This window comes from Protobothrops mucrosquamatus, unplaced genomic scaffold (genome assembly GCF_001527695.2).
Source record: "Protobothrops mucrosquamatus isolate PMUCROS unplaced genomic scaffold, P.Mucros_1.0 scaffold49, whole genome shotgun sequence".
Taxonomy (NCBI): Eukaryota; Metazoa; Chordata; class Lepidosauria; order Squamata; family Viperidae; genus Protobothrops; species Protobothrops mucrosquamatus.
The window spans coordinates 335,200-344,472 of NW_015386431.1; the positions used below are offsets into that span (position 1 = coordinate 335,200).

At 38.4% G+C, this 9,273-nt stretch overlaps 1 protein-coding gene across 1 annotated transcript in view; it reads right to left on the bottom strand.

Moving 5' to 3' along the window:
* Window positions 1-8,015, bottom strand: part of TRHDE (thyrotropin releasing hormone degrading enzyme) — a 261,694-nt gene extending 253,679 nt beyond the window's left edge. The window contains exons 1-2 of the mRNA XM_015811780.1: window positions 7,222-8,015; window positions 649-922 (exon numbers count right to left, since the gene is read on the bottom strand). Of these exons, the coding sequence (XP_015667266.1) occupies window positions 649-922; window positions 7,222-8,015 (1,068 nt within the window). The remainder of the gene's footprint in view (window positions 1-648; window positions 923-7,221) is intronic.
* Window positions 8,016-9,273: the final 1,258 nt, after the last annotated feature.

Consider the following 9,273-nt stretch of genomic DNA (forward strand, 5'->3'; position numbering starts at 1 on the left):
ATGCAAAAATTTTGTCCCGGTACTTGTTAGTTGTTTGGTACTCGACGCACAAGCTAAAACTTGTTGACTCATCACATTATTCCTTATGGGGAAAAATTGTTTGATACTTAGCATTTTTGCTGTTCATCACACTTTCCAGAACCAATTAATGACGAGTACCAAGGTACCACTGTACTTGAAAAAAAGGGAGAAACCCCTTCATTACTAACTAAACATCCATGAGAAAACCTGCTTTTGAAAGATGGCATACAAATTTTGAAAATAAATAAAGTAAGCAAAGAAGGATGCACCTAAGCTCTTAATAAGAACAGTTCCTTTCACTAATTTTTGTAGAAGATGCTAGCTGCTGAGAACTGCCAGATTGCCACAGGTTATAAATTAAATAAATACAAATAAATACAATAATCTATATTAAAAGCTGCAACAAGTCCTTAAAGCTGATTCAACAGCCCAATCCTATATTTTCTTTATTGACTCTTAAAGATTAAGCAAATATTCCAGGCTATCAGTATAAGGTGCTAATTGGATGTTTATAAATTAAAAGAAATGGTCATTAGCCAAAGAGACATTGCTGAATAACTAAACAGTTTTATCTGTTCATTCCCAAAATGTTTCCCAATGAAATTATGTAGACTAAGCAATACTTACTACAACACCATTGTTTGTGGTAGTCTCACGGTATGTAAAATTGCAAACAGCCCAAGCTAAGTAATATGTGGACATGAGTGGAGTCTGTGAAAAATGATCCGTAACCCATCCATCTTCTTCAGAAACAGAAGTTTCCACTGGCATATTGGACAAAGATAAATAAGTTGCTTGATGTTTGATGCTGATTTTAAATGTGGCCTTGTAGATAGGCTCATCAAAGCAAGGAAAGGCTTTTCTGGCATGTGTAGGTGAAAACTGCGTAACTGCAAGAAACCTAGAAGGAAAAAAATGGTTTTATTCAGAATTGGATGCAAAAAAAAAAAAGTAAAATATTGCAATGCAAAAGAGGGCCAGTTTGGACTTAGTGGTTAAGAAACTAGGCTAGAAACCAGAAGCCTGTAAATTCTAATCCTGCCTTAGATCAGCTGAGTGACGTTGAACCAGTTGCTCATACTCTCTCTGCCCACAATATCAGACTTGAGTGATAATCGGTCAATTTTTGCCAGTCAACTCCCAATGGAGCAACACTTGGTTGATCTGAAAAAAGGATTAACTTGCAGGAAATTTGCAATAAAAAAAAGAGCAACAGCAAAGTCATTGTGAAGCTTTGTCAATATTTCCCCCTCCCCTTTGGATTAAAGTTATTTGGTTTTGAATGACCTTTTATTGTGTATAACTAGAATTATTATAGCCATATCTGTATTTATAGTTTTTTTTTATAAAAAACACGTTTTCTTGAATTTGAGAAAGTGTTTGAAAGAGCAATAATATGCAACATAAAACCAAAATTACATTTAACACTAGAGAAAATATTTATCTGATAATTCTATCAATATGGTTTTTAAAAGCCCTTGGGGTAACTTACAAAATGCTGCAACCTATAGCAGAATCTTAGACAGGAATAAATCCAGGAAAAATAAAAGCAAGTTAACTATAGTTTACAATTATATTAATGATAGAATTACATTTGGGGAACTCTGTAGGAAAGTAATAATGCACTCTGATTTCATAATGCTGTCTAGTTGCTTTCTTGCCTAAGAATACTTGATGCCTTCAATTCAGTGTTGACTTCTGACAACTGTCTGAACAAGTCCCTGCAGTTTACCTGGCAAGATTTCATTAATGGTTCGCCATTGCCTGCTTCTTAAAACTGAGTGTGTGTGATTGGCCCAAGGTCACCCAGTTGGCTTTGTGGTTAAGACAGGACTAGAACTCATGGTCTCTTGGTTTCTAGCCTGATTCCTTAACCACTATACCAAACTGGTTCTCATAAGAATACTTTGGAAACTGATGTTTTTACAAGCAAAGTTTCAGTAATATTACCAATTTAAGGTATTTGCTAGATGCCAATCTTGCCCCACCAATAATAATTCCCTGATATTTTACTATTTGTAGCATTTATCAAATAGAAATATTGAGAAAAAACTTTGTCAAATATATATATAACCATTGGCTTAATTCAAAGAGCATTATGTACAGTAAATTTGGGGCTAGCTTTTCCCTCTTTATTTGCCCATTAAAAGAAGGACTGAAAACCTCTACTTTTGGTTCTGAATATATTGCAATTCCAAATTACAAAACAAACCAGAAACAAGGATTGTTTTCAGAGCCAGGGTTGTTAACTAAAATAAAGCACAATTTGCTAAGTTGGTTGTAATGGGATATTGCAAATTAGTCAGTCAAATCAATCAACATCGGAATTAAAAATAATCTCATTTTCAAACCTGCAGAAAGAGAAGAGGAACATGGAATCCCATGGCCATACTATAGCATTTTGTTTGTACTTGGCTTTATCTAATTCCACTGGAAAAATACATATTTAATGATGGAAGGGTGGTGAATGTTTAAAAATAATTGAAAATTAATCCCCATTCTATATGTTGACATGCCCACACATTTATTCCTCATATTGTAACAACAGCTAAGACTCTGACTGCTTGTTTTACTGAGTTGAAGGATTTAAAACCTCCATTTTATTTCTGTATAATTTTTGTATTTCTTTTTCATTCAAGAAGAAAAAATTCTGTATAACAGAGCTACAAAGCTGATGGAAGTTTTGAAATTTTGATCAATTTCTTTTAACCATACATTTGCATGAGATTTAGGCAAAACATGATTTTAATTTATATTGGTGTATACATCTGACAATATTTTCTATAGTCTTCAGAGACCAAATATTACTACTATTTTTCAAATAAATGCACATAACTTTCACAAATGAAACAGGTCTCTATTAAAACAACACTTTTAAAAGTTTGATCATTTCTACAATATTTATATTTCTGTAATCATTTCACTGAAAATTCAAGACATGTTCTAAATTATTAGATGTTTAAATAAATACTAAATCCCACTTGTTTTCTTATTAATGCCTCTTCATGTTCCCAGACTACTTTTAAAAAAATTCAAGTTTCTTGTATTTTAATTGAGTAATATTTTCAAGTATTTAGTTCTTCAACTTGGCATAATCTCAAAACCCTCATTAAAAAGAATTATTAAAATTCCTACAATAAAAGCTAAATCATTACACTGACTTTAAAAATTCATTGTGATAAGTTGAAACATACATGATAATTGAAAATATACATTCTAAAATGATTAATGATATAATTATTTCAAATTAAAACCTGTCAAAGCTTACCCACCAAGTGGTTGTTTTATGTAATTCCAAACTGCTGATGCCAGAATATCTGGAGCAAAATTAATTGCAGAACTAAATTTTCAGTCAGAGTGGATGAACTGATGTGGGCATTCTTTAGATCCATAATAAGTATCAGAAGGACCAAATTGAAAAGTTGCTTTTTAAAAATTATTTATAGATGAAACTGATGTTGACCTGGTGATAATTTCTGCCTCATGAAAGATTTGCAAATGCCATTCTTAGCCCTCAAATACTAAATTATATGTGTGAGAGATCAATCATATCTTTGTATTAACTTCACCGAGCATAAATAATTATGTTCTAACACATTGTGCTCTATGTGCTGAATATAAATGAAATGCAGTAAAAGCTTATTTATATATTCTGATATTTGTTGAAAGTAAAGATGAATTAGAGGATTAAAATGTATTCATAGCTAGTGGCCCTTGTGGGGTACTTAATAACATGGTGGTTTTAATATATTAGAAAGCATATCTTGACTTTCAAGTCATTTATTAGAGCAATGCAAATAGAAGTCTGTGATCCTGCATATGCTTTGCTTAAACTTCAGAATTTACACACATATTAGCTGATAACAGGATTATATCCCAAATGTGTAATTATGGGAATGAAAAACTTACAGGATGGCTTTCTTAAATGCAGATGACAGTAATTTGCATGTATTTTAATTCTACCTTTTCTATTAAAAAGGCAGACATATTTCCTAAAACATCTTGCTAGGAATTAGTTTTGAAAAGTAACAAAGCTGTTAAGATTGAAAGAATTGTTTTATTCTAAATACATACAAAATCAGATACCCAGTTCATTTTTAGGACTATCTGTATATGATGTCCCTTAAAATACCTTTATGTCAATGTACAATGTATATATGGTACAATGACAACTAAAATCACTTTTATTGTAGTATTTTGATTTTACTTTAGACCATCAAAGATTAAATTATCTCTATAGAAAAATTAGCATTTTTAGAGTCTCACCAATATTTTAGAAATATTTATGGTATTTGCTGATATAGTCAAGAGATTAGCCCTATCTTCCTTTATCTATCTTTATCATTTTTATGGAAAACTGAGGATTACAAAACTATTGGATCAAATGAACAGATAAAGGAAATATATGTCTATTAAAGTTAATTAAATATAAACAAGTCAAAGGATATACCTGCTTGGGATCCATTATTTATCATTAGGCTATTTCCAAAGAATGTTGACTGATATTTGTATGCTGATTACTAATTTTCTTAACTGCTACATAATCTCATGAAAACTCTGAAATCATTTTAATTATAGGTCATCCTGTTTCCAACTGTTATAGGGTTGCCAAACTTTCAGGCATATTTTTCCACAGAAATGTATTCTAGATCATGATTGCCAAATAAAGTTCTGATATTTCAAAAAGAAAACATTAAACAATCCAATGAGGTCTATAATTCAAAAATACTTTACTTCTCTCTCAGAAAAGTACAAAGTGCTTGATCCTCTCTATGTGAGATTAAGTATTGATCTGTTGACTTAAATAGAGCTGGACCAATTTACAGCAATTTAAAATTTTGTTTTGTGCAATCCTTTGATTACAGAACAATTCTATAACAGTCTACTCAGAAGAAAATGCCACAGTATTCATTGAAGATTATTTGCAGATAAATGGGTAAAAAAATGCAACATAAATGTATAATCAGTAAACAACTGTGTGAATAGATAATATATCAAAAACTATTGGTATTATTTCTTCTATGTGTACATACACTTAGACTTCTTTGTAATTATTATATTACTACATGTGCATTGATTACTTATAATTTTGCCACAACCTTTCAATTACTTCTTTGCACTTGCCATTTTTTTATTTTTAATGTTTTATTGTAATTTCTTGTTTTCATAGTTGTAGCTTCCAGAGTCCACTTCCACAGAGTTTGGTAGCAAGCAAGTTTAATAAATTATTATATAGCTTAGAAAGGTAATTTGCCTCAAATTATATTTCTCTGTGGAGATACATTAGAAAGCATATCATAACTATAACATCATTTATTAAAATAATGAAAATTGAAATCTGTGATCCTGTATATACTTGCTGCATGAAGAATAGAGGTAATATCCTTTCAATGGATCCTTATGCTGAAAAATCTTTTCACACATTTTGAGGAAAGTTATATATACAGAATGTTGGCATAACTAAGGTGAAGGCATTCTCACTTTTTGGATGGCAATGGTTTAAGTAAACTAGTTGCTCAAGAGAAACTCTCAAATTATGAGATGTACAGAATAAGATTAAGGTTGGATTTTCAATGATGTTCAGTATGAAAATAAATTCATTTTATTTTTCTGATAACAAAGTTATTATAAATTTAGTTCTGCTTGCTTTAAGCTAAAGCTTTCTTTAGGGCTGGGCTCTGATCTTTGATCTGCTGAACAAAAAACCTAAACCTGTTCTTAACAGACCTGGTCTATAATGTGGTTGAAAAGGGAAATGAACTATTTAAGAGTGATCTCTTCTTACTATAGCATTAGTGGTCTAAAATCATAAGAAGGAAAGGAGTGATTTTCTCTATTTGAAATTCAGCTTCTGAAACTTCCCCTTCATTGTTTCTGCTCTCCCAGCAAATCCATTTTTACTATCAAGCTGGTCTAAACCACCACCCTTAATTGTAAAATATTTACACAAACTTGCTCTAAAATTCTCAACAGGTTTACTAAAGTCCTTTGCAGCCCAATCAAATGTACAACAAAATATTTTCTCAATATACTGTAGATGGTACTCTAAATCCATCTCAGCAAGAAAAGCTTCTTTACATTCTATAAAACTAAATTCCTTTTATCTCAATGTTTATGCTTGTTGATGTAAACAAATGCATATGGAACAATGTCAAGTTAAAAAGAATTGACTAATTTCTCTTACAGCAACAGTAACCAATTTGCAGCCTTCAGATACTTTTTAATGGCATTCTATCAGTGAGCTGAAAAACCAAAACATTGGGAAGACACCAGGTTGCCTATCCCATCTTGGACCTTATGTTGAGTTGTAGGAAATAGTGGCTAGTCAAATACAGCTCTTACAGATTTGAATAACACTTGCAAATTATTCTGTTAACATCCCAGGGTCAATTACTGTTACAAGCTATGAGTAGTAAAATCCACTTTCCTACCAAGGACACAGTTGGGAAAAAAACCTAATGAAGTACAATGAATTGTTCCCCTTTTTCCTAGGATTGCCACACAGGATTCTGATAGGTTTGCCTTTTTGTGAAATGAAACCAAGAATAAATGCAGGGAGACCCCATTGTGCAGATATAGGTATAGCAGAATAAAATTACTTTGCTATTAGTAATGCTATAGTAAGAAGAGATCTCTCTTAACTGCATTTCAGAATTAAAATATCCTAAAACAAAGAAGTATGATATTCAGCCTTAAAATACTCTATAATATACTTGCATTATTCTGCTTCTTTTATCTGGTTCTCTTTGAACAGGAAAGTCTATACACACTTTAAGCCAGTGAATAAGCTGCAACTGGAAGGACAGTTAAATTCCAAATTTAATTGATCAGATCCTGACTAAGTAAAATCTGAACTTTGCTGGAGGTACAGGACAGAGTTTAAGTAAGGTCAGATGGAAACTTCTGCAGAAGTTTAATTCAAGTATATTTAACTCCAAACATATCCATTTCTGACACTTCAGGAGATGTATTAAAGACGCTTATAAACTCTTTTATGTTCTAAGATAAAATGTTAAACTAAAAAAATAAAGTTTTGGGGGTGCTGGGGAGTTAAACTTTTGGTTAACATGAGTATATATTAACAGAAATGGTAACTTTACGCAGGAATTTTCAGGAAGAACTTGTCATTCCGACTTTACACAATAAAGAAAGGAAGGAGGATAAAGAAAGGGCAAGCATGGAAAGGAGATCGATTCCTACCTTCTTTCTCCGTAGAGGACGTAAGAGCTGCGGAAAAATCCCAATAGCTCGTTCTCGATCGGAGCGTTGTAGAGGATCTTGAGGTTGTAACTTCTCTGTTCCTCTAAGCTCCGATTGAGGACTATCACGAAGACCTGGGTCTGTGGATAAAGGAAGAAGCCGGAGACGTTCAAGGCACCGGCCAGCCGGTCCTCAGCCAAGCGGACTGCTTCGATGTGCATGCGGTGGGCGTGGAGAACGATGTAACGGGTGGCGTTGAGACACTCGACTTGCACGTTGACCTCGCCGCTGAAGGTGAAGTTCTCCATGAAGACGCTCAGCATCAGGTTGTAGTGGAGGGGGCGCAGGTGTCCGGGAAGGCGCAGCTGGGTCCAGGGCTGCTGCTCCCGCCGCCTCGGCCACTCCTCTTCCTCCCCTTCCCCTCTAACAGCTTCCAGCGCCACTGTCTCTTCCCCTGCACTTCCAGGGGTTTCCCCGGCGCTGTTCTGGTTCAAGCGGGCACTTCCTGCTGGGGCTGCGGCGGCAGGTGCCGCCGGGACACTCCGGTTGCCCGCCCTGCCTCCTGGGCCGTCAGACGCGGTGCCGCTGCTGCACTCCTCGATGCGCACGCTGAGCAGCACAGCGATCATGGTGACCACCAGCAGGGCCAGGATGGAGATGGCGAAGCCCATCACCAGGCGCTTGTGCACCGTTATATGTCGCTCGGTGGTGCGGGGTCGAGCGGCCGCCGCGTCTGCCCACTGGCCCGAGAGCCCCCTGCCGCCGTTCCTCAGAGCAGCGTCCTCCTCGATCATCCTGGGCACGAAGGATCAGCTCTTCTGACGCTTCTCGGCCAGGAACATCAAAGTAGCGCCACCCTTGGCTCCTCCCGCAGGGTTGCCACCGTCCCCCGCCGGGGCCAGGAACACATCGGAGAACGCCGAGCGGAACCGGGAGCGGCGGGAAAGACGGGGAAGCACCTAGCAGAGCAAAAGCCCCCCGCTTCTCTTGTTGCCGCCTCCCCGCCTCCTTCTGCCGCAGCCGCTGCGGGTGTCACTTTACGAGGAGCCCTTCGCACTCCCTAGGAGCAGCCCCGGCGGCCGAAGGAAAGCTCCCCGTGCCCCATATGGGAGGAAGGCGGGAGGAGGAGCCGCGGAGAGGGACTGGAGCAGCGAGGGCTTCAGGCGCCGGGCGTTCTCTTCTAGACTGACTGTGAGCCGTTTCCCGGTCAGCACTGGAAGGAGCGGGTCTCGTGAAGGTCCAGCGAAAAGAGCCAAGAGCTCCGGTTGGCCGCGTCCTCACTCTCCACAGGCTACTTATGCGCTCCCTCAAACTCGCCGCGCCACAAACTCTCCTCCCACTCAGCCCCTCTTGACTTAAAGGGTCCGCGGTTTGCTTCGCCGGCGCCCATTTTTGCCTTGACGGCTCAGGCGCTCCCAAGGGAAAGAAGAGTCCGAGGCGAAAGGGATCTTGGCAAGGAAGAGGAAGACGAACCAGGAGCTGACTTTTCAATTCCGCGCAGCTTTGGCGTCTGGGCGCCGGCAGGCACCGTTGTGCACGGCGGCTCTGTAAGCAGAGAGTCTGTAACCTGCGCGTCTCTGTGAGCGCGCGAAGCTTGACTGGGCTGCCTGGGCACCTGGGGGCCCCGCGCTCTGCCACGAGCTTGGAGTCCGTGGATTGGAAACAACCCCCGGACTCCTGAAGAGAACTCGTCGACAGAAGAAGTCGGAGCAGGTCGGTCGTGGCCGCCGCACCTGAATGGCACAACTATATTATTCTGAAAAGGCCTGGCTGAGAGACTTGGGAAAGTCCCAGGAGGCTGAGCAAGGAGGGACAGGTTAGGGGGGGGGGTAGAACGAAATCGGCGCGCGACCGGCCGGCTTGTGTTTAGCTCCTCTCGCACACTACAGGAGACGCGCGCGCACACATCGTGCAGCAACCACCAATAAGGTCTATGGAACCATTCCTGGCACTGACTCTTTTTGAGCGGGCGGGGAGGGGGTGGCACATACCACGGTTTACTTGAAAATGCGTTTGTCGGAAGAGGTACAGAGAGCGAGCAAGGCTTGACGC